Source organism: Phalacrocorax aristotelis, chromosome 2 (genome assembly GCF_949628215.1).
Source record: "Phalacrocorax aristotelis chromosome 2, bGulAri2.1, whole genome shotgun sequence".
NCBI lineage: Eukaryota > Metazoa > Chordata > Aves > Suliformes > Phalacrocoracidae > Phalacrocorax > Phalacrocorax aristotelis.
Genome location: NC_134277.1, coordinates 21,260,561 through 21,286,998, shown reverse-complemented (window position 1 = coordinate 21,286,998; position 26,438 = coordinate 21,260,561). Strand labels below are relative to the sequence as shown.

General features: G+C 38.0%; 1 protein-coding gene across 1 annotated transcript in view; it reads right to left on the bottom strand.

Annotated features, from left to right (window-relative positions):
• The window catches only part of LOC142052492 (nebulette-like), a 96,652-nt gene that overhangs the window by 55,350 nt on the left and 14,864 nt on the right, over positions 1-26,438 (bottom strand). Inside the window, 8 exon segments of the mRNA XM_075082684.1 lie at positions 1,326-1,436; positions 2,377-2,484; positions 3,534-3,638; positions 6,414-6,518; positions 8,085-8,192; positions 15,089-15,190; positions 16,771-16,872; positions 24,750-24,860. Coding sequence (XP_074938785.1) covers positions 1,326-1,436; positions 2,377-2,484; positions 3,534-3,638; positions 6,414-6,518; positions 8,085-8,192; positions 15,089-15,190; positions 16,771-16,872; positions 24,750-24,860 — 852 coding nt within the window.

Here is a 26,438-nt window from a genome sequence, read left to right as displayed (position 1 = left end):
GGGAAAGCAACAGAATAAACTGGAACACAGCTGACATGTTAGAAAAAAAAAAAAAAAGTAATTGAACAAATATAACTCCAGGTTCTCCTTCATGTTTCATGCAGTATCTATCTAAAGTTTATTATGAACCTTTGCACAAAAATACTGAGCTACATCCTTGACTATGAAGAAATACACCATTTTGCTAGATCTTGAAAGACAGTAATTAATCTGACCTATGTAATCTTTGGTTTTGGAATCTGCTTCTTGAACGTGGATATAAAATCATCTGAAATTCATGCAGTTATGCACTAAAATACCGTTTCTGTTTTCTCATATTCTTCCCTTCTGGCTTACAAGCGTGGTTTCCTCCCTAAATGATGAGTCATTAAACTTGAGGTAAGAATTGGGGAACATCTTAATGCTCATAGCGCTATGGAGGGAAGTTACATCAAAATTTTCAAAGATGAACATTTACAGCACATCTGCAACTATGCATGCACTAACCACTTCCGTGGACATTCAGCAGGCAGCAAGATTAACTCAATGAAATGCAAGTATTTGCATTTTTCCCTAGTCAGTAGGCATAATGAGACATGTACACACAGAATGGTACTGCACAAATTAGACCTAGCTTGAGACTAGCATAGAGAAAACCTGCACCTTCTAACAAAATCTGCTTAAAGCACATTATGTAGTATCACAGCTGTATCATGGAATTTTGGTCGTCTTTATTTTCATCCATAACATGTATGATAGACAATTATTTAAATTAAATTAGTCAAAAGTGACTACACACAGCTCAAGGCATCCATATAACCACAACAGCCTACCATAAACCTGAAGTAAGTACTAAAAGGAAAAAGTGTCATCTGGACACCAACAGAAATCTACCTTTCCACCCCTTCATCTCTCTGGAAAGCAAACACCAGGCCCTCTCCAAAACCCTATCAAACAGACGTCTTTTGCAGCATGCCTGGAATGTCACCAAATTGGGGCTATTTGAGCCCAGGGGAGGAACAAATTCCAAATCTGAGGCCTCAGAAACAATGTCCTGCCAAAGATCCATTTTCTATGGAGTCATTTGATTTGTTCATTTTACTCTAGTTTTCTGGTTCAGGTGTGCTGAGCTTTATCATTTCCTTATATTTGTAAGTAAACTTCAAAATTATCAATTCTTACTACAGGACTATTTAGAATATAAAATTACATGCTGCAATTTTTATTCATGAAGTCACTTTTGTATTTAGCTACCAAGTTAACTGTAAGTTGTTCAGCACGAAGTAGCTTGTAGAAATGCCGCTAATTGCTCAATTACATCTTAACAGAAAAAAAAAGTCCTCTACCTCTTTCAGAAGGCTAGTGACTTCTTTTATATGCAAGAACTCTGGGGTCTTGTCTAAATCCATTGAGGGTCTTCCCTTGATCCCTTCTTCAAAATCTTTGCGATACATTTTCTATTGAAGCAAAAACAAGTAGTTGTACATACATGTGCATTTCCAAGCATATTTCAGAAAGAACACTGTAAACAGACCCAGAAATTAGTTATCACATTAATAAGCAACTTCATTACTCAATTCATTACCTAGATTATCTATACAAGACACACACAATTTAGACAAAAATATGTATGATATTCCCAAAAAGAACGTTTAACCTGATCTATGAAAGAAATACTTGCTTGGTAGAGAAAAGTGAAGACAAATGGCACACAAGGTGATGGTTTTAAACACATAAAAGTTTCTACCAAGAGGATGAAATCATCTGTTTTTCATGGCACACAGCAAAAATAACAGAATCAAACTGCAGCAAAGGAGACAGGGAAATACACTCTCTCAGGATGGATGGTGAAGCATTGAACTAGATTGTCTGGGAGGCCACAAAACCTCCGCCATTGGAAGTTTTTATTAAAAAGTTAGAAAAATATGCCTTAGTCAGTGCTGTTCTGGAGTCCAGGAACAGTCCTTCCCCCTTGCTGAGCTCCCCAGGCTGAACAGGCAGCACCACATTTCACTTAAGGCACGGGGTCAGACTGGGCTTTGCAACTTCACTCACTCCCAGCTGAGAACCCTCCCACATTAAAGATGGAATTAAAGGCAAAAAGTTAAGAAGTTAGTAATCTCTGATCTAGATGACCTCTTGAGCTTCTTCTCAATTAAATTATGCTACATACAACCTCTATTATTAGCACCAATGGCCTTTCAAAAAAAACAAATTTAAAGGAAGAACTGAGCTACAGAATAGCAAAGGGAACTACTCAGTTCTAATTCTACCATATCCTCAATTCATAAAACCTTTACAATCTGCTTCATCCATTTTCTTAGTCTGAGTACAAGATGTCTGTTATCTTCTCTGTTGATCTAAATTTTGCTAGTTGAAGCACACAGGTTTACTAACCTCACTTTGCATCTTTTGAGCCTCCTTTGAAACTTGATACATTGGGGTATCCACAAACTCCAGCATTGATCTGCCTTTACATTTTTCATAATTCTCTTTGTACTTGACCTATGAAAAGGAAAATAAATGCTGTTAACAGCTGAGAGAATGTGAGATCTGATTGCTTGCTACGGCGACAGACATATCCTGTCTTAGCCGTACTCCTTAGAGGTTTTGACTTGGAAGAATCCTACCAAATTAAACCTGTTGGAGAAATAGGGCAGCTAGACAAGGAAACTTTTTCTGGAGTCACTTATTCCTTTGCTACAGAATGTTGGACCTAAAAATGGTGAACTTTGAAGACAGCAGGAGTGAGGGGCATCAGTCACAATCCTTAAAGCAATTGCATGATTTTGGCTGAATGACCTGTCTGAACAGTTGACAGCTTTCAGTAGGATCCCATTATGTTTCCATTAAACAATATATTTACTGTAGCAACAACAAAATCTGTTTCGCAGCCAGGCCCCACAGGTCTCTCCTTCAAGCTCAGGAGCACCATTCTGAAATGCACTTTTGCTTGTTCCTGTGGAAAGGAAAACTACTGTCTCAGTAGAGACTGATCTTGCACCAACATTCCCCTCACAGCTACTGATGACCATGACCTTAAAGCTAGTAGTAAAATCACATTGAAGGACAGAGGGTTAAGACACCAACATACAACTTTTTCTAACTCACAGAACAAATACATTTTGGAAACCTGGAGAAACCTTCAGAACTTGTTCATTCCCACTCTTGATTAAGATGGGCAAACACATTATTTAGCTCAATCAACCAGCCTGTGATATGGTAGACTATTCTACACAAGCCATAAAGGAAAGCAAATAGCTACAAATCAAAGTATACAAGTACAAATTCAGAATAAGTACCACTTCAATTTATTTGTCTCTTCAAAACTAATAATGTCTGAATTTGAGAAAAGTGTCAATCTCTTTCCTTGTCAGGCTTCTGCACTAGGTTCGGGTCCTGCAAAAACACTCTCCTCTGCACTCATGGGATGCTTCTGATTACAGTGATGTACAGTGCATATTCAATTTGTCATGCAGTTTTGTGCCTGATTTAATCACTGTTAGAATGCTGCATTTTTTCTCTCTGCAAGATGTATTTATGATTGCATATACCTGACTTTGAAGCACTGCATTTTCTTTGTGATGGATTTGTTCAGCTGTATCCGGGGTGAAATGATAGAAGCCCTTGCCTTGCTTAAATGATTTCTTATATTCATACTGAAACAAAAGATATCCAAGAATGTTTTCAAAAACAAAATCCAGAAGGTTTTGCAATTTAAATACCATTTAAAATAACTATGGGTGAAACAGCATAAAAGCAACTATATTTTAGGCCTCCCAACTCAGGAGTTCTACCGCTAAATTTGAATTTAAAATATTGTGATGAAATGAGAAAAGAACATGATAAAAAAAAAACTTTTGTAAGCTCCTAGAGAAAATGCATGTCCCGCTCATCCGAAAATCAAACGTTTATGTTTGCTAGAAAATAACCATTATTATTTACATCTGAAGTACAAAGGAACACATATGACGGTCTGCGGTTGCCTCCTAGTGGAAATAATTATAAATGTCACAGAACAAAATCACTTCTGTAGTGGAAATGAAAATTACTTCCATCTACAGATATGGACTTCATATTTCTACTCCATTCCTCAACTAATGGAACAGAAAATAATTCTATAAAATAAAATGAGGTAAATCGCAGAACTTTTTGCTACACTAAACTACAGGCACCAGATTCAGTCTCTTATGTCCTATTTATTCACCCTGTGCCATAAAATGAAACACATCTAAGTTCCTCTTTTTTTTATACCCTGTAGTTCATTAGCATCTCAAAGTCTCTACAAAAGAAACAGATTTAAAATATGCAAAACAATGAACTAGCTGTTGTACATATATCAAAGTTTTAAATTTTAAGTCTTCATAGTTCTTGACAAAGAGAATTACATGTATGCCATATGAGGGTAAAGTTCCACCTTGTGAACTCTCTTCCTCATCAAAATAAAGAAAACCGGATGACCTTGACCTGTCAGAATCAGTCTTTTTTTGTCCAAACATGCGGATCAAGCTTTCCTTGTAAGTGCTGGAATTTATTCCCATGGAAGCTGGGTATTGGTATTATAGTATGTGTGTTTCATAAAGTTGCACACATTTCTACACTCTAGGTCAATCAGCAAACAAGTTCAATCATTCATATATAGTTTATGAGTTTGTAACCTGTATGGTTAATTAATGTAACACACCAGGGCAGGTGTGGCTATGTTATGCAAAAGATGAAGAGAAGCATAAAGTTCAAGGGAGAAAGGTATACTACAGCAAAATTGGGCAATTAGGAAGAAGCTCTGTGTTTCAGAGGGTAAAAAAAACCCAAACCAGACCATGCAATCAGTCTTTGGAAATCAGTTAATCGCGCAGTCAGAAAGACTGTTTCATACAGTGGAAGCAAACTTCAATAAAGATTTGTATGATTGTGGTGAGACAAGGAGGAGAACACAAAGAAGGTATTGGAAAAGCATGGAGAAAGACAGGAGACTAAGCCATGTTAAAATCAAAGAGATGACATGGGGAGGACAAATCTGAAAAGGATTTTGAAAATGGGATTTCTGTAGAAGAAAAATAGCTAGTGGAGGCCTTAGGGATTGACAAAGCATTCTTCTTCCTGCTCACAGCAAGAAAAAGTATCCACCAGCATCTGGACAATGCAAAAATCAGAGGCTTAGTATTTATGGAGTCCTCAGAAAAAGGGCATAGACAACATGAATCAACCCTTCCTGGGCAGTAGAAAGAAATACATTTTGCAAGAAGTGAGCTGCCTTAAGGGAAAGACCAGGTTTCTATCTCAGTAGAGTTAAGATGACAAATTGATGAAGTTCATTCTGAGGGTGTTCCATTTAATCAGCAAAAAGAATGCCAATCTTACTTTACACTGAAGGGAACCAGAATTAGGCACATGAAGAATGCAGGAAGTGAAAGCTATGAACACATTTATTACCCACACAAAAGGGGATAGTCAATGTTAGCTTCACATATCAGAGAGAGACAGATAAAAAGCAAGCTTCAATTCACGAAAGCGCAACCCAAAAATACAGACATGAAGGCTGGATTATTTTAGACAAAAGCTTCCACAAGCAGAAGATGACCCAGTATGCTCCTAGTCATTAGAGCTAACCCTTTGTGTGTGAAGTGCTCGCCTCCTGCTGACTGTGAACAACCTTCCTTCCCAACACCACCCACTCACACCTTTCCACAGCAGTTCTGCAGCCCTTCTCTGGTTTCTGGAGTAAGATGACAAATGCAGCTAACCAGCCTATAAGCACTGCACATGTAGCATAGGTGCTCTTGGACTGGGAGAGAAGCTTCAGCATTGCACAGAAGCCAGGGGTTTCCTACCTCTTCCTCCCCATTTCAACCCCCATCACTATCATGTGTCAGACCACCAGCCCTATCAAGGGCCATGTCTATGTCTTGTTATGTGCCAGAATGGAATATGTGCCTATTTCCTGACCCAGTGTAGGAAGCCTCAGACACTGATGAAGGAAAAAAGGCTTAGATGGAAAAACTCTAAGGGAAGCTAGCACTCGAGAGGCTGTTGATGGGAGAAGTCCAAATATTAAACTAGCATAATGGTCACTTCTGTACAGAGACTCGCAGATGAAAGCAGTAAGACCTTAAGCAAAACAAGATTTGCAAGGAAAGAAGTATCTTAGATCAACAAAAAGACAAGGTTTCAGACACATAAGAAGCAATGCTCAAGTACCAGAAGTCTGTGTGATTCTTATCCAGTATATTAGTTGTTCTAATAACTGAAATATCTCTCCCTAAAAGCCCTTTTTTCTTCACTACACCCCCCAACTACCATGGTTACAACAGTATAGTCTACTACATATGAGACCATGAAGGAAGTACCAAAAATTTATGCATTTTGCACTGACTATACATACTGCATTCCTTACTACATACATTTCTCAGATCATTTTTATATAGGCAACTTACATCGCTATGCATTTTGCTGATATTTAAAGCATGGTTTAAATATAGCAGGTTTGGTAGATCAGAGGCTGGATCATGTAGGCTTTCCAAATCTTTCTTGTAATTCACCTGGAAAAAGAATTCAGGTTATGTAAAATAAAGATTAACACAATAATTCACAGCAATGTATTACAGTGTGGCCATCCAGAAAGAGAAAGCGTTAAGTGCTTGCCTGAACAATCTCTACCAGCCACTAGATGGTGGTCATTTACTATTATTTGGAGGAAAAGGAAAAATCAATAAAGGATACATTCTACTGAGCAAATATTTGGAAACTACTCAAACTTTTCCTCAAAAAGGACACTTACAACAAAATCACACTTTGTATGACTTTTCAGACTAGAAAGGAATTATTATTTTTAATTTTTTCTTTTTTTCCCCTTTTCAGAAAATTTAAATCAAAAGTATCATCTTCAATACCTTGAGTTTACTCATTTTAATCACTGTTGATTCTTGTTCTTTTTCTCTTGATTCAGGAATTACACTAACTGTCCAAATAAAGAAGTTGTACATAAAACAGTTAAAGGGAAGTTCTCCTGGGTATTTTATTTAATGTAAGTCGCTTTCAGCAAAGATAAGCAATATAGTCACATAAGGCAAAAGGTCACTGCTTCATGAATTGGCAGAAGATAACAATTTACTAGCCCATAGTAGGATTTTCCATACTTCTGATGGCTGGATGCCAATCTCTACAGGAAGAAGACTAGCCACCTTACCTATCTTGGATGACAAATATTTTAAACCAATACCTTTAGGCACCTCAACATATATATCCTGTTCTTCACTGATTTAGGCAGACTTCAAATCAACAATACTCAACTTTAATATCTCTTATATTATTATTTACTTCAATGAATTTTTTACTAAACATTGCGATTTTGGAAACAATTACATATTCTGTGAAAAAAACTCTGGCCCTTCCCACAGCTGGCCTCTCCTGTTCCCATTGGGTGATGCCCCACGCTTTGGAAACAGCAGACTACAGAAAGAAGGCTGGGATCATGGCCTCAAATAAGAGCTCACACATTTAGCATTAGACACACTGTTAAATATATCATCCCAGCAGCATTATGAGTAGATATAGATGTTTTCTCCAATCTGGGTCCAGCAGCAGGCACCCATTGCTGAATCTAGTGACTGCTGGACTTTGTAATATCATTTAGAAGATCCACCAGCAGAATGAAGTCTAAAAGATAGACATCCAAATCTAAGCTGCTCATGCAACCTCCTTCTACAACCACTGGAGAGAGGCCAGCACTTCACTCCTCTAAAGACAGGCACCTACAACAGCTCAGAATTGCCCTCCAGACCTGTTTACTTCTTTTCCAAACACAAAGGGACTGAATACAAGGCAATTAGCTGAGAGTAAACAGTCATACCTTTTGATACACAAAGTTAAGCAAGATGAATCTCATCTAAAAAGGTTACAAAAAACTGCAGGGCCTTAGAGAAGAGCTTTGTCAGCAGCAGAGGAAGAAATGGATAACATGCTGTACCTGCTATACGGACACAATGTATACCAGAGACTGCTGCTTAGAGTAATTCATAAGATGGAAAAAGAAATTCTGCTTGAAAACAAATGTTAGGCTTTTCAGGATATAAATGCATGTTAAAATACAAAGCAAATTCACTTACATCACTTGCCAAGGTGGATGCAATCTGTGCTTGCTTGAAGGAAGCACTGTCAAGAGGATTGTACCGGTGGCTCTTCATTTCCTTACTGAACTGCTCTTTGTATTTCACCTTCCACCAGAACAAACATATCTAATATTAACATGCAGCACTTAAAGAAGGCACAGAAAATTCAGACTACAAAGAAGCTTGTTAAAGGCAACTGCCTTATCCATAAATCTTTAAACAATGACGATGTTCAAGAAGCTCAGTTTAGCCACACCTGTGACTGTCTTGTGCTGGTTTCAAAGTAATTTTTATGTATCTGAATTTTACTAAAATAAAAAAATAATTTTAAGATTGTCATATGCAATTACTGGTGCTGAAGGATTTACAAAAACGAAAGAGAAACAAAACCATATGACTCACCTGAGTAATCAAATAAAGCAGAACTGTTTGACTAGTAATAATAATCTACTCGCTAAGAATCATTCGATTCATAATTAACATCAAAAATGTGTTTTTAATGAAAGAAAAACTTACAAATAAATTGTAAAATTTGTAAAATAAATCACTTGTAAATTTTTCAATCACTTGAAAGTGGGAAATCACACTCAAACCTCCCAGTTGGTCACCCTCCCACTTCCAGGTCCATACGTCACTTGCTCTGTGCTCGTCTATCACCAGAGCCCCCAGGTCTATTCTTAATTCTGCCAGAAATTTCCCATGAGACCCCGAGAAATCTATCTGTAGTATAGTCCCTTCTTGGGGGACAATATCCACCTCATTACAGTGTTAGAAAGCATAATTAAATTACTGTCTGCCATCACTTTCACTGTCTTTTCTTCTTGTTCAAAAGAAAAAGGGGGAATGACAAGACACGTAAGAGGAAATGAGCAAAACATAAATGTTGAGACAATGGCATTAAAAGTAAATAAAATCACAAAAATCCCGTAAAACATGCTGAAGAACTGAATTCAGAATCTGAAAATACAAAATCGAAGAAGCTGTAAATCTCCCTCCTTTGCCCGCCTTGTGCATGATCATCAAACATCTGGAGACTTTGCACACATGCCTTGCTTCATTCCAACAGCTGGGCATAATGGAAGAGAATAAAGTTCAGTCTGAATTATGCTGCTTTCATGAATGTTAGTCAGACACCTGATATCTGAGCCTATGCAACATCCATTATCATTTACCACGCTCTGCATTAAATAAATACACGGTTTTTTCCTTACTCCTTTTTTCTCTATTCCCACATGAATGTCTGATAAAGTGGTTAAACCACCTCAAACAATCTCCTTCAAAAATTATTTTTTTCTCAGCTTTAGTTGTGGGAAGATTTTTTTTTTCCTTTTTTAGTTCTTCCTTGCCTCAAAAGACTCTCAACATGGTTTAGCTTACACAGCCTCATTATGTTTAGCCACAATGCCCAATATTTCATTAATCAGGATAACAAGAAAACAAAACTAAGCCACCCAAACAGAAACTGACCGTATATGTTCAAGAACTACCTTACTATTCCAGCACTTATGTTAATTTTTAAAAGGAAGGGAATTCTAAAACATTGTTACTTTTTAAGAGACCTTTATCTGAACACATAATGAACTTCATAGTCTTTCACACTAACTCTAGAAAAGAGTATCTGTTGCCTTCTGGTAGATTCATCTGGTTCATATTGTTTGATATTTGCCTTGGCTTTGGATCAAGTGCAAAAGCATATATCTGAATACAAAGACACTGCCTTTGTCAAAGGCAAATCCACATTTCTGTACAAGCAGTGAAGGAATAAATCAGAGGACTTTTCTCTTTTAAAAGGTGTATCCAAAACTTGCCTTTCTAATACAAATCAGGCAGTGCTGGAATATATGATTCAGAAAGCCTCCAAAACCAGGGATCAAGTCAGCACGGTGAGCTAAATTTTCTTTTACTCCTTGGGCATCAGCTCTCATCATAACATCATGCACAAGAGATTAAATTTCCAGCTACTGCAGGATGACTTCTGCCCAGCCAGCAAATGGCCTCAAACTGTGCACGTGGACCAAATGTACAACATGGTCCTTGATATTCTTGGTAAGTGTGAAAACATCAGTGCCAAAGGGATCTCTCCTCACAACTGGCTTGCCATCTTCCAGCCGCAGCCATTTCATGCCATTTTTTAAAAGATTTTTTAGCAATACATTTCAATCTAGAGATTCCAGTAATAAATCCTTGTTAGTGTCACTTCAGATCACATCACTGCCACCAAAGGAAAGAGGGGGACCCAGCAAACCCAGTCTTCACAGGGCTGGTGTCCTGGTCACAATGTGCAGGAGGGTCCCAAATTTAAGGATACTGCCCAGGAATCCAACCACAGATGTTCCCATTGCAGTGAGGGATGTCTCAGTACCTCTAGGCCCTGCTGCCTTGTCCGGCTGCTCTGCTTATTGCCTTCCCTCTCCTCCCCAACAGCCCCGCAAATGTCACTCTGGGGCAAAATGGAGGCCGCACAATAATATCAGATGACCCTGGCAGTATCTCAAGAGCACTTCCAGCAGTAATTTAACTCTGACTTGTCATAGGGGATTAATCTCATTGAAAGCTACGTACACATTCACTTTCTCTTTTATCGGTATTTTCCTGTTTCCTTCTCCCTTTTGAAAGAACGCGTGGGGTGGAAGAGGGAGAAGAAAGAAGAACAAGCCCATGGATGAGTCACTGTGAAGTAAGACACATGGTATTTACTCTTCTTTGGAACATGAGAGAGTTATGAATGCAGTTTGAAGGGGAAAAATACACCTGAGAGAAAGGGTTCTGATTAAAAACAGGGAGGAAAAATACTTCATCAGCATTTTCTAAAACATCTGAAGGGGAAGGTCTTAACAATGCTATAACAATGCTGGAAGAGCAAACAAAAAGTGGGAGTAGAAATGACAGTTGTTAGTGGAAGCTTATCTACAAGTTTCACCCTTAACCAAAAGCTTTACTTTAATGAGGGTTTAAAATGATGGCTACTTATTTACCATATTAATTAAAGTCTTAAGTTTGTTTATTTTTTTAGAGGGCATTTAGTGGGCGTTAATTTAAAAGAAATGCGTGTAGGCTGCTGTCTAATTCTCGCTGAAGAAAGATCAGACTTTGCAGGCGTTTAACACAACAACATCCCTGAAAAACCAAACTGGAATTAAATAAAGCCTGGATAAACAAACTTCTCATCGGCCTTGCACAAAACCTATAAAAGTCAGAATTGCAGCTGGACAGAGCAATGTCTTTTGAAGCTTTGCAGCAACATTCCTAAATCAAATCTGTAGTTCAAAGCTGTTCACACAGGGAGTGTTCAGTTTCAAAAGTGGATGACATCACCCACTGTTCAGATTTACAAAGAAACTACAAAAATTGAATCATTCAACCACTGGGATCCCAGGATGAAGCAGACACTTGCAGCTAAAGCATTTCCTCATGACCATATGAAAACATATTAACAAAAAAAGAAAAACCTGTCAGAGCACATAGATATTGAAGGAAATGTAACATAAACGAAGAGCTAAATTAAAATATTGGTTGCTAAAAGCACTAGCAGAATTTAAAGAAAAGGAAGACTGGGAAAATCCTAGGCTCCTTGTGTTGTTACATATAATCTCTTAGAAGGTATGTTTTGAAAAACATTTTACGTCCAACAGTTTTATCGCTCAAACAATAAGCACCAGATCCAGCATAAAATACAAATATCCAAAATTATTCATCATAAAATCAATTATTGAACACCATAAGTGGAATACTTCATATCAGCAGCTCTCTGAAAAAGCTAATAAAATACATTAGAAGACATAAAGAAGACATAAGCAAGAGCTTGTTGTTACAAAAAATAACCCAAATTATACAATGTACATCCAGCAAATTGACAAGCTTCATGTTTTCACAAGGGCTAACACACTTTCTGTTTTAAATTTGGTTTAAAAATCAACAGAAAGGGGTTACCACGTGCTGTGGGTAAATATACTAGTCCTGGGAGCTATTATTTTTGCTGCTGCTGTTGTCAAAAGATTTGTTAAATAAAAAAATGTAGGGGGAAAAAAGAGAAGGAAAAAAGGAGGATGGGGAGAAAGAGCAAGCATTCGTACACTGATTTTGTAGAGCCTTGAGTGCCAGTCAAACATTAACACGATTTTCTTCACTTTGTTTGCCTTCCTGCTTGCCTTGATTGCTTTCTCCCTTCGTTACACCCACACTGCCTGACCTTTTCTTGCTCCTGTTCTCTATACTCCCTAAATTACCTACCCATATGCACCACATTAAAACATGTTATCATCTTCTCTTCCCATTACATCCATCAGAATTGTCAACTTTGCAAATTTGCTGTGAGGGTCAAATAACTAATATTTCTTTGCATGTCGCAGCTCACAGATTCATGCTATTAAGGGACATTATCAACTTTCAGCACAAAAAGTTTATAAAGCTCCCATTTGCTGAGAAACAAATTGAAACCCTAAAAGCCAGAAAGTCTGGAGACAACAAAGAGATCATTAACCTTACTGTTTTTTAAATCTTGTAATTGTTACAAGCCTGCTTCACAATCCTTGCACAAAGAGGACTGACGTGACTGACCCAACATTAGGGGCTCTTCCTCTTCGACAGCACAGGTGCATTCCTCATCCTGCCCCACCACCCTGCTCTTTGGACACAGGGGTCATCTTCATTTTTCTATGCTCTTGATTTATGATCAGTGTGTCTAAGTGTTATGATGATTCAAATAATATATAAAAACATTAGACAACTCATGGCCATTGCCTTTCCTTCGGAGGAGGTGGAGAACTGCTGAGTGCACCTCCCCACTGCTGAAATCAGCATGTTATTTACAGACTCCATGCTGCTGTCTGCAGATGACTGGCAGAGGAGTGTCAAGCTGAAGCACTCCCTCCCTTTCTAGAAGTACATGGCCCATCACACACATTGCAAGCAGCCAGAAAAGTGTAGAGTGAGAAGAGGACGAGAGAAAGAAGGATCCCAAAACCTAGATCCAGGTGCAGTGACTGCAGAGTTTGGACCACCAAAGTTTAGTAAGAATCTTCTTTGCAAATAAAACTGTAAGCAAGCTACATTTTGTCAACTGCTCCTCTCTTCCTGCCACACCTTCTGCACTATTTGAACTCTCTAGAGAAGTTAAAATTGCACACCAAATGCTCTCTTCCGTAGAAGGATCTCAGCTGGAACTGCTGCCATCCCAGGCCATAGCAGTGAAGAGACTCTGTTATAAGGCTTTCGCAGATGCAGCACGCATTGTCCAACAGGAAAAGTACATCTAACAAAAATGAAATTAAAAGTGCATTGATGAAGCCTGTGATGCAGCTGGCTCAGCACCAGCGTGCAAGATGCCATGATCCAGCTGGTATTTTTTGTTTGTTGCGATTGTTGGCCACAACCTCAGGGGTGCCAGGCTTAGTGAGATGGAGAGGGCTATTGGAAAGTGATCCACTTTGGTCCCATTTGTGGTGACAGGCAGCTGCAAGCCCACTAGATTCTGAAATAGGCTGCAAGGAAAGGAGTGTGTAGACAGCCACTGAGTAGAAATAGAGGATACCACACAGTAAATTTATATATGAACCCTTTTAAAAACCACTAAAGATGTTTGCTAAATGACAGGCAGCTCCCTTTCCTATAAGTGACAGCAGCGTAGCACTAGCTCTTCCTAGAAAGCACAGGTTGACTTCCAAGCCTGCACAATGCTAAACACAAAAGAATCCCTTAGCAGACTTGCCCATCAGCAGAGGAATGAGCACATGATCCATTACAAAATGAAAGATAGATATCTGTTTGGAAAACACAAACTAATTTTAATTCTGCACACATTACTAACAAAGCAATAAAACCCCACGTATTTTCTTCTTTTTCCTTTTCTGCAGTATTAATGCTTCAAAGTTAATGACAGTTCAGTGTGAAACAGGAAATCATGTTGCAGATATCCAAGGACAACGTTTGGTGACAGCAAAAGGAGCTCAACCTCTTGCAAGCAGACATTGCACTGTTTTGCATCTTGTTATCTATGACACATTATTCTAATTTTATCCTAGTTCTACAGATGATGTTTACTATCTAGCCAAATCACAAGTATTTGTTACACAACACTGATTTTTTAGACTGTTCTAGTGTATACACTACTACACTTGGGGGTTTTTGTAGTTCTGGGAAGACTGACACAGCCTTCTCCAATCAACGGGTGTTATCTTCCTCCTACAGGAGGGCTGAATTTGTTCCTGGGTTTACAAAAGCTCTAAGTGCAGCCTGACAGGATTACTAGCTAGGATTATGCAAGGCACTGTTAAAGAACTACTCCTGAAGAAGAAAAAAAAAAAAAAGGAGAAAAAAAAAAAACAGGTTAGCCCGCAAAAATCCCTTCTCACAGTGTCAGGATGATCTGGAGTCGAATCTTATGGGTAGACCTTATGAGTAAAGACTCGTAAGAGGAAAAGAGGGAATATTTGTGTTTTCAGCTTTCTTTTTAGATATGGACTAATGTAATCCCTCCATTTTTCTTCTTTTTTGTTTTTTTTTTTTTCCCCTAGGTTAATATATAACAGAAAGTAGAACATAAAAGGTTCAGTTTCAGGGGGAAGGTAGGCGGGTGGTTTATATGTCAGGCCAAATTCAGATCCCATTACTCACATTAGCAAGCAGTTACACAAAAGACCCCAGTTAGTTCAATGGGATTAATCACAGGGTAAGGTTCCACTCAAACTGAACAAGTAGCAAAATCTGCCTCTAAATTACATACAGTCAATATTTTAGAAATCCTAGATAATCTGTATAATATACACCATCTCCACAAAAGACAAGTTGTAACAGTCAAGGTTCATTGTATATTTGCATAAAAATGTATATTCTGTTTCCTAAGAATCTTAAATTTACTGGTCATTGCAATACTGTATTAAAAGAGTTTGAGAACATAATCTTCATGCAATTAGAGATAATCATCTAAAAACCTAAATATTTTCTTGCATTACTAGGAACGAGATATCTGAATGAAGTCATTGTAAAATGACAGAGAATCTTACTTGGCTTAACAGTTTTGAAACTCCTTTAGCATGTTCAAAATCTGGTCTTCCAAGCACAGCAGGCTCCTTATTCATCTCTCCCCTTCCTTTCTTGTACTCAGCCTTACAAAAAATGAATATGAATCACTGTTAAATTGTTTGCTTTGTTTTACCAAAAGAAATGTAAGCATTAAAGCTAGTAGAAAAAGTCTCATTTAGCTATCTGCATTGACACTACTTTCAGAGCTGTTCTAATCAGCTCCAAAAAAAGCCCTTCTCAGGCTTCAGCTCCTTAACAACATAATATCTATTTATTGTAAACACAATGCACAGCATTCACAAAATTCAACTTTAACCAAATGCATAGCTTAAGCCTGAGAAATATTGTTCTCCCAATCAAGGCAGAATGAGTTACTGGGGCTCAGCATTTCTTACAACGGTCTGCAGTTTACACAAGATTATTTGTAGCAGCTGAAACTAGTCTTGAAACAAAACTAGGCTGAGGGGCAGCTTTTTTGAAATGTAAGGTCAAATTCCACTCTCAGTTTTACCACTGCAATCTTGCTGGATGTCAGTGAGGTTGCAATGGTGTAACAGAGCGGAATTAGTCCCACAGGGCTGGTGTTACGTGATCTTTCCAGCTGAACTGCCTCCCATGCAAATTGCTGCAATTTTTTTCCACAATGCATTAGAAAACAGCACAGATGAATCGACAATAGGTGCTTTGCGATATCACAGACTAAATTACCCATTGCCGAAAATAGGCTTCTTGCATTACTCAAGCACTGTGAATCAGCAAGGACACATCATAACAACAGAATGAGAGAAATAAAAGTCTCAAAGCCACTCTGAATCAAAGGGGACTTCAACAGCAATTAGTAAATTCAGGTGTTGAATATAAGACTTGGAAGAAGTCTTGGTTTTCAGAAAATCCTGAATATTCAAAAGGCAAATCTCAGGTCTCTTACAACTGTCTCTCCATAGATGCCTAGTCAGTCTCACATGAAACTATCAGCAGTTATTTAAAATCTTGGCTCAGGACTTCTGATAGATATGTATTGTTTGAGTTATCTACAATAAAATATTAAACTGCATCACACATTGCTGCTTCTTAAACTGCTCCTTGACCTATCCATTAGCAAATGTCACAGTGGGAGGGAAAAGAATTTGAGAGGGGAGTTCAGGGAGGAGAGACCCCATGCAAGAGCCGCATGTTTGCACAGCTCTCAGAAGGACAGTGGGGAATTGCATTTCCCTGTCACTGCTGGCCAAGATGGGAGGAGGAAGGGAAGTCCTGGGATGTGAGCCTTCTCTTATACTGAGGTGAAAAAAGGCCTGGTATGTCTTCTGAAGTGCAGTACAGCATATGGCTTATTTCAAAAATGCTTATCACGAATAAAGCTGAAACAAAATCAGCTTTAGTAAGCTTCATGCTGTTGTTCGATCAATGGTCAAAAACTGCAAAGGTCATACTGTCAACGGCAGAATAGAAGAAACCCATAACTTTGTACTATAACAGGCAAGGGGGGGGAGGGGTTGTTGGCTTTGGGGTTTTTTAATCAAACCTCCATATCAGATTTGGGGTTGCAGGTTTTCTGCTCATAACATTTGAGAATTTCAGCAGCATTCTGAACAATCGGACTGAAATTGGAATAAATAAAATAACATGCCTAAAATACAAATAGAGTAACAGGAGAACATACATCACTTATTATCTTTGTTATCTCTGTTGCTATCTTTATGTCTGGCCTGTTCAGCACTTCAGTGTATCTATGAGTATCTTGCACATCCTTCTTATAGAATACCTGTCAAACAAACAAAAAAAACCAAAACCAAGTTATTTTAAAACCAAAAAAAAATTATTTAAGTTTATAAATAATCTTTGAATGACCTATCAACTCAGCCATCAAATTCAATAGAACTCTGCCCAATTTATTCCAACACAGTCCTGCTTGACAGGGATTATTTAGTAAGACCCACACACAGGTTAACAGGATAAGGAAGAAATTCAGAAGCAAAAAATACAATATTAAAATGAAAAATGGTTTTGCTTAGAAGCACAGAAGAAAAGGAAAGCGCTGCAAAGAGCTAAGTATTAGGTTTTATCATTAAATTTCACAGGACTTCTAAGAGTACAGCATTGTTTCTATGCTGTACCCTTTCTTAATATAAACTCCCCCGCTATGATACTGAGCGCCGCAGACTAGCAGATTGCAGCTGCACTGAACAGGAACTGTAGTTCTACCACAGTGAACGTCTTTCTCAGCAATAGGCAGCCGTGTAGCTGGTATGTAATTCAATGACACAACTCCAACCCAGCATCTCCCCACAACTCCACTTATCTGCTCCTTTGCACAATCATGGGAACAAGAAGGCTGAGTGTTCCAGCATGTGGAGTACAAGACAATCTTTCTGTTTGTGCAAAAACCACTACTATAATGAATAGGCTCAGAAAACTTTGGCCAGAAGGCTAAACCACAGGTCGGAGAGTCCAAACATTCTCCATTTAGCAAAGCAATCACAGGAACAGCATAGACCTCAGGGACTTTACAGAGCTCTTAGACCACAAGTTATCCTTCTCCCTCTCCAGGGTCTGTAGACTTTTTCTTCTCCCTTGCTGAAGCACATGTGCCAATCTAAGCTGATTTCCAAGAGCTGTCTTACTGAATTATTCTGAATGATTAAGAAAATCGTCCCTGGTATTCAAAAGTGTCTGAAAAATTAAAGTTTCAGGCAAAAGTTAGAAAACATAAAATAAAGTCTACAGGAAATATAAAGTATCAGAATAATTCCTGCTTTACTGGAAGCCTTTTAGATTTTCTTCTGTTGTTTAACAAGGTTAATCAACCTCTCAAGATTGTATTTCACCATCAAGAAAGTCTTCAGCTTCAAATTTCACTTATAACCTCCACATCTAGCTCCTATTTCCAATGTAAAGTTTTACTCTGGGTACAATGCAGCAAACTCAAACTGCAGCACCCAGCAACAAATATAATTTGTACAAACGTTATTTAAAAAGAAAAGTTAAAAAATCTTACTTTTTGGCAAATATTTTACAGGCAACAGGAAAGTAATTTTGCGTCCATATGGCTTCAGCTAAGTAGACAAGCTAAATAGGCTTCACTGGCTTCACTGTTGGCTGCTTGCCCACAAACAGATCTTAATTTTTAACCTACAATGAGTGATGTACAAGAGTAATCACTGATAAAATAAATAAATAAATAAATGGGTTGGATTAATACAGCCCAAAGTATCACCTACCAAGAAAATATGAACTGTTTCTTACAGCTTGTTAAAACCACTGGAAGTTTTGTTTTGGCTGGGTTTCGATTTCCTCTATTCTTTTAAGAAACTAGATGTACAGACAAGCATTTGCAATTCAGGGCTTTACATGAATTTACTTAATTATATGCTGTTCATCCTAATGACCACATGAGGTGAGGTGAAAACCACAAAGGCAGAAGAAACAGGTTTCTGAATAGCACCCTATCATCCATGTAAATTGCAAATTAAAGGCCAGCATATGTGCTCAAAATAGATATTAGGAATGGAGTGAATTTAACAACAGAGAATCAAGAATAGTGGTGATAAAGTTGAGGAAATGTGGTCACTTATTGCTCCCAAATGACATGATCATATAGTACATAAAATAATGGATTGTGGTTAATTTCAGGGGGAAAGGCGGGGGGAATAAGACAGTGACAGTCCTTTATATTTCACCATTTTCAATTATATGAGATGCAAGGCCAATTGCTATAGCTTTTCCTGAGTGAATTATTTTTCTTCCTGCACCTAAACCAGTATACCTATTACTTATGTCTGAAGGAAAGTCATCTAGCATTTTACAAATGTCTGCAATATATATTTGCTCCATTCTGCAGCTTGTCATACTCCGGTGAGAATAAAAATGTTATGCAGCTGAACAGTAGTTTGTCAGAGGTAGGCCAAAGAAAGAAAAAATATGTTTCCCATTTCCTGAATAACCTCAGTCCCTGGATGCTGACCCTTTCCCATTGGGACAGGGGGCTGGCCTCTATTACACAGCTGCTATTCTATTCCATCTAGTGATTTTTTGTTGTTGTTTAATAGTGCTATGCTAGAACAGTAAAACCAGAGCTATTCTGGGAGAGCAGGGGAACAGATGTAGACAGGGTAAAGCAACCAGCTTGGTGCATGTACCCATAGGCCCCGAGAAGATGGAAAGCAGAGAAACCCTATGAGAGGGGAGAAGAGAAAACGAAGCCTGGTCAAGCAACAAAAGAAAGGAAACAGCAGGAGCACCCAGGGAAGGGGACATATTTTCTCCTGAGTTGGTTCAACCCCTTACCAAGAGGCTCAAGCCCTGGCTGGAACCTCCAGGCATTACATGATGCCCTTACTCAACCTTCACTCCAAAGGATTGCTCAGGCTCTACCAAAAAAAATCACCAAAGGCTCAAGAAGTACTCCTTTTTATGAGGACCACAGGTCTACAAAACATCTGTACAAACTGGCCTTTGCATAGGAAACAGTAAATGAGATACTGACAGCTTAAGAATGAAAGACCTAAATGGAGAGTTACAGCAGACCAGTGTGAAATACAAGTAAGAAGCTTGGACAAAAGAGGGAAAAAACTATACCATCTCTAGTTTTCAGGTTGCAACTAGCACATTACAAATAGTAACTAAATTTAAAGGATTTTTCTACCCCAATTTGAAATTACAATAAAAAGTATTTACACATTGTTTAGAGTTGCCATCCCTGGGGGTGTTTAAAAGATGTGTAGACATGGCACTTTGGGACATGGTTTAGGAGACATGGTAGTGTTGGGTTAAAGGTTGGACTTGATGATCCTGGAGATCTTTTCCAACCTTAATGATTCTATGATTCTATTAATATTTTTAGAAAACAATGATAACCGGAACAAAAGCCATTTCTCATCTTTAATCCCAAATGTGATTGCATAGTCTGAATTGCCAGTAGTTTTCAGAAAGCATGGAAAACATTCAGGGCTTGCTCATAATTAGTAGACTAATTGTAATAGGGTCACATCTCCACCTCTTATAAAAAGGCATAAGGTCCACTGAGGATAAATGTGCCAGTCTATTTACACCAGCTGGTGGTCCTGAAGATGCTTCACCTTTCATGATGGTGCCAGTGCAGCGGAATGCACTACAATGCTGCAAAGTAAATACATTTCTAACAAGGCTGCAAAACACCTCAGGTTGTCAATCAACAAGCTTCTGCTACATGGTGACCCAAGCACACATAGGTTTAAGAGACTCAAACCTTTCCTGCAGTCTTGTCTTCTCCCCTATTCCAATTCCAAAACTATTCCAAGCTATATATAATAAATTATTAAAACATGCACAAGCAGCTATGAACACATTTTGCCCTCTTGAGGTGCACACACAGATGTCAGCACAGAGCTGGGCACACCTACCTGCAAAAAAATTTGTCTCTTAACTGCTCACCCCTGCTTAGTGTTTTCTAAGGGCTGCAAGTCCACTAACTACGGGCCTATCAGGTGTGTCTCTGCCCCCTTTTCTCTCATCTGCACCTTGGGGTCCATCAACACTAAAAAAATGACTAGCTGGTGACAATCATCATTAGCAACAGCATTTCTGATCCCACCTCAAATGGTGTTGAAAACTGTTTCCCAGCTCGTGTAGAAGACACAAACACATTTCTGGCCCAACTGCAGATTGATGCAGTCATCCTTTCCAGTAACGGGCTTGAAAATTGATTGGTCCCAATTACCTCAGGAGTAAACACATAATTTTCAGCACCGGTTGGAGGTGGTCCAGGGGGACCTGCTGTTGACAACCCCTGTCAGCAGAAAGTTAGTCAGTGAAAGGTGATTTTTCTAATGCAGATGCTGAACAGAGAGCCAGGAGAAGCTTGGCTTTAACAAGATCTGCATCAAAACAAACATCAACATTTTAGTTTGTTATTGATGGTGTTTAAGCACATCAAGTTTAAGATCTGCTGATTTGGTCTTATCAGAAAGAATGTAATTTTTTTTTAATGGATTATGACTGCACAATATACTGAACATGAAAAAAAGCTTACGCCTAAGACAATACAGACCTCTTAAATATTCAAATTTAGATGGTTAATGAAACATTATATATTACCACTACTGACATCATACAGACTGCAAAGAGAAAACATATACATAAAAAGTTTGCCCAACCATCAACTAACATTTTAAAAGCAGCACTGTTTCATACATAAGGGAGAAGATACCAGGGCTCCAACCTCAGATCTGCAAACTGCCTTTTAAATGTCCACAGATGAGTCTATTGCAGGTGTCTTATTTGTAAAATCAGAACACCGTTTCCTTATTTAATGCAATGTAATGCTGTGAGGAGAATCAATAATTTTAACCGAGCAGAACATATAAATTGCTGTACAAATACTTGACTTTGGTTTGCTGTTCATAATGCCCAGTGATGGACCAGGTCATGGAACAGGCAAAACTGATCGACAGCTTTGAGTACCTTCATCAAATGCTATGGGCAGCTTCTACCCAGGAACAATGCAGCAAGTGTTTTCTTTGCTTTAGAAACTTGTCATGTCATTTCACTGTTTAGTTACGTTCTTCCATCCATTTGATCCTCAGCCACACGTAAGATGAACCACTACTTTGTCACCTGATGGTTTTCTAAGGGCCACCACCTAATTTTAGTCCTAAATTAGGAAACTTCTAGACGAGCCAAATGACATCAGGTAAATGACAGGCATAAAGTAGGCTGACGGTCCCTACTTCACTTTTTCTCCAAATGCCTTTGTGTGCCAAAGTCACATCATTAACACTGACTTCACAAAACACAATTTATAGAGAAAAGTAGTCTGTTTTGGATAAACGTGTTCGTTCAAGCATTATGTAGTATTTAAATAGTTTTTCAAGTAAATTCCCTATCATTAAAAAAGTCACTTTGGTTCTTCTGAGATCAATTTTCTTCAGTCTAAGTATGAGGAAGAGAAAATGTTTTTCTTATACATGATCACATTGTTCAGGAGATTTTACAGTATTTCCCTATTATGCAGCTTCAGCCCACGGTTATACAGAGTGTTAATGGTATTCAAAGTGGTGTGAAGACCTACAGCACATGACAGTTTCAAAATGTCAGCACCAATGTATTCTAAGTTGAATACAGTCTTAATTTTTAAAGGAAATCGCACATTTCACAGAGTTGAGTATAAATGTCAGCCTTATTTTAAGGCTGAGTAAATAGTCTTAAACACATCCTAATCCTATTAGATGCAAACCCTGCATGTAAAGGTTGAATTGAATTGGCAGAGCATTGTAGGTAAACATGCATTCTGCTCCCATAGGTATACTGTACTGAGTGGTGGATAAAAGAGCTGTGTCCTTCTACTCCCCCAGTAGTTTACCTCCTTTTTCCTTGGACTTTCAAAGCTGTGATTCTAAAAATAGCCTGAAATAGTTCAGAAAGACAAACCCTCCACATTTGGGATGCTCACTATTCCACACTCCGACTCAAAGACGAAAATCACGTGGCTCTTAATTAAACCTGTACTTGCAAAACAAGAAATCCACAGCTATTCACCAGGGTGCCCAAACAATTACCTGCAGGAGCTGTGTAACTCTGCTGAACAATAACTGCACTTACGTAACTTGCTTCTTTATGTGTGATAAAGATATAACTCCATTGCACTGCAGCTCCCCGTGAACAACCAGAAAGAATCTGTTCTTCAGCAGATGAAACTAACTTGTTAGAGTTTTATGTTTGACATGGAGGGTTTGTTTGATTTTTTTTGAAGTTTGCTCAGGCTGAAAATAATTTCCTTCATATTTTTTCATTATTTTTAACATGCTGTTAAAAGTTCTCATTTATCAAAACATCCTTCCCTCCTATGTTTGCCCTCATTTCCTTTTTTTGCTTGCTTTAAGGGTAAAAGAAGATAAAACAACGAAATTTCATTTACTCTCACATCTGTACCCTGCTCTCCTTAATTCTGTTAGCAGGTGATGTACAGCTGTAGAAGGGGTTTTGCACTAGCATACTAATCTTCAGACCATGATAAATTTGATTCAAAAACTTGTCTCATATTCCTCCTGGTCCCACCACCTTCTCTGAGAGGGATTCCTACCTCTCTTCCCAATATTATTTCTCTCCCTAGTAATCCACCATCATTCCTACTGCTAGGTAAAAAAACCTCTTGCTTATGGGGAGAGAAGTTCATGTTCCCAGCTCCTACCCTCCATCAATCTGACATCCTGATGCTTCCAACAGCAGAGACGGCCAGAGTTTGACAGGAAGAGGGAATTCTGTAATCAAGGCAGGTTGCAAATTACCACTGGGAGTTCCAATGCAGGTATTTCCCAGCAGAAGAAGTAGTTATTCTTCAAACATAATGCTTCCCTGAAGTTCTCCAGCAGCCTTTTAATCAGCGGCCAGCTGTCAGGATTCTGCACATATGGATATACATCTAACATTGACATTTAGCTTTCAGCCTACATAAACTAAGAATGTTTGTTACACTGTCAGTAGGGAAGATAGGGTAAACTTAAGTTAATTCAAAATGAACACCCACACTTCATTTCCATATTGTTAGCAGCAAACAAATATCCTATTTATCTGAGAAACAAGACTTATAAAATCGCATACCTACTTGACTTGATTCGCTTACCTAAGAATAATGGAAATGGATCATAACTTTAAAGGTATTTACATGTCAGCTGCTCTTACTGGTTTTATGTACCCTTTAAAATGGCCTCACTCACTATTTTAGCCAATCTTCTCCTAAAATTTACTTTTCTCAAAAGTAACCTTTTACAAAACCTAAGACATTTTTCTTCAAAGTTGTATTCATATAATTCAAGACACTAATCTTGATAACATTTCCACCCCTAGCAATGGTGCACTGAGCTAGTATAAGCTAGCTCAACCATGAAATCAAATCTGACTTGAAACTAATAAAAAATTTAAATACTATTATTAGGCTTTTTATATCATGAAAACCTAAAGAACTTCAGGAAGTTAATAACCAGCTGTAGAAAACAATACAAAAACCCAAACCTTTAAAAATATTGCTAAATACTCGAATTTATTTGTAAATTATTTAAGTAAAACTACAAGAACACATACTTCGGTCAATAGCATCAACTAGTGCCAGGCATCAAACTGAACTCTATAGCTCGGATTCTGTACAATGAGTCATAAATTGTTCTTTGAAACTCATTTGATACGTACTTACGAGATGGGAACAAAGTGCATAGAAGTGTGCAAGAGCAGGGCAGAAACAGCCCCCATCTCTCCTATAAACAAAACCCTTGAAGAACTACCCAAATGTCGACAGTGCAAAACACTGAAACCATGCTAGTATTCATGTGAACAAAGAGCTTTATACACGTTTAAAGTACAGGTAGGTACACATGAATTCAGAGAACTTGTCTTTGTAATTTTATTTCAAACTGATAGCACTTAATAACAATCACCACTAATAAACAATAACAACCGCTTTCCCCCGCAGTTTAGAATAGAAGTCACATGCCATTACTGATAGCATATTTTAAACACACATCGTGTCCCAGACTACTTCAGAGCAACTAATGTAAAAAAATACCAGCGAATGAAATATGAAAATATTCCCTGCACTATTCACCTCAGTTAACTAGAGTAGATGTACCTACCCAAAACAAGAGAACTAATTTCAGATGGAGGAGTACTTACGTCACTCTGGTATTTATTGACTTCCATGGCATGCTTAATATCCGGAGGCTCCTTCATATGTGCATAATCTGAAGTTCCTTTCTCTGCATCATGTTTTTGTTTATAAAGCACCTGAGAAGAGCAACATTATACTTCTGTGATCTTAGCCGAGCAGGTATAATAATATGAGCTGGGTTAAACCTAGTGTCGTAGTGTGCTTGTATTCAGGAAGAAATGTAATAAATAATTAAGCTCCTCTAATGGAACCAGAACCATGAAACAAGAGCAGCTTCTACCCAAAACAGAGATATATGAGGCACAGTCAGCAGAGAGATTTATCTGAATCTGTAATTGCAGCAGAGGTATGAGTAGACAGGAGGAAGAAAAAGAAATAAACAGAAACAAAAATTTAATTTAACAAGGTGAGAAGACAGGCCAGGGAAAAGCATAAGGGAAAGCTCCTTTTGCTCAAAGCACACTTGAATCTATCAGCTAAATAAATATTTCCTAAGGTTTCATTTTTTTTTCCTGTTTTCAGGAAAAAAAAAAGAAAAAATTTTGTGCATTTTGTGTACTCATAGCCCAAACATCTATTTCTTCCACTGTTAGGAAATTACTAGCACAATACACATTTTGACTAGCCCCCAGCTTCACAAAGGAAAATAATATTTACATTCAATTGTCATCATGGTAAAGGAAAATGGAATTGGATTGTGAGTTTATAAACAAATTTATTTTTATAATAGAAACTGAGCTCAATGTTGGGCGTTCATCCAGCTTTCACTGTACAGTGTTACACTTACATATACACACACTCACATATTATAACTGCCTGAAAAGCTGATCTTGCACTTATCCTTGACAGAAGCTTTTAGGCTTACATTAAGAAAATTCACCAGGTTTTGATGCCTGAAGAAGCAGCAAGTATCAAGAAAATTCATTTTCTAATAGCTCTCAGGAGCAAGCATTAAAATGATCCCCAAGAAAACAGCAAATACTAAATAAGATTGAAAGCTGATCAGGAGGAGAAGGATTTGAAACTAAAACCCTCAATAGCAATAACAGAATACTGTGAAAGTTTTGAGATGGGAACTCTTGACTGTGGTTATTCGGACTCCTTCAGGACAGGATACTAGAACTGTGAGAAAATGTTGTATCTGTTTGTGTTTAAGGCAGCAAGATTGCATCTGAGTCACAGATCAGGGTGCCCAAGGCAATATATTAATATCTGCCCTGGCTATCTCAGATTACAAAATGATATATAGGCTGAGAGATTAAGACAAAAAGGGTTTGGGTTTTTTTTTTGCACTGCTACTATATGAATGAAAGTATCAAATTATGAAGCTCAAAATGTGCCACCTCCTTATACAGTGTAAATCCATCATGATCATGCCTCTGGGGAAACACAACTTAAATTGAAACAAAGAAATGTCTATAACATCCCTATGCTGATTACACCTTGCAATTGGCGAAGCAAATAATCTTTAATAAGACTGAAGCAGCCCTAACAAACTATCCCCTGCAAAAGTATAATTACTATATGAGCATAGGCCACAAAAACTATTTTACTACTACTCCTGCCTCACATTGTCACTTTTAAGATGTTCCCCACTTCACAGCATTCTGAGAAGCAGACCTGTACAGTTACTTCCAAAAATATACTGATTTACAGCTATTTTATTACATTGGAATTTTGCTGGTTCAACATCT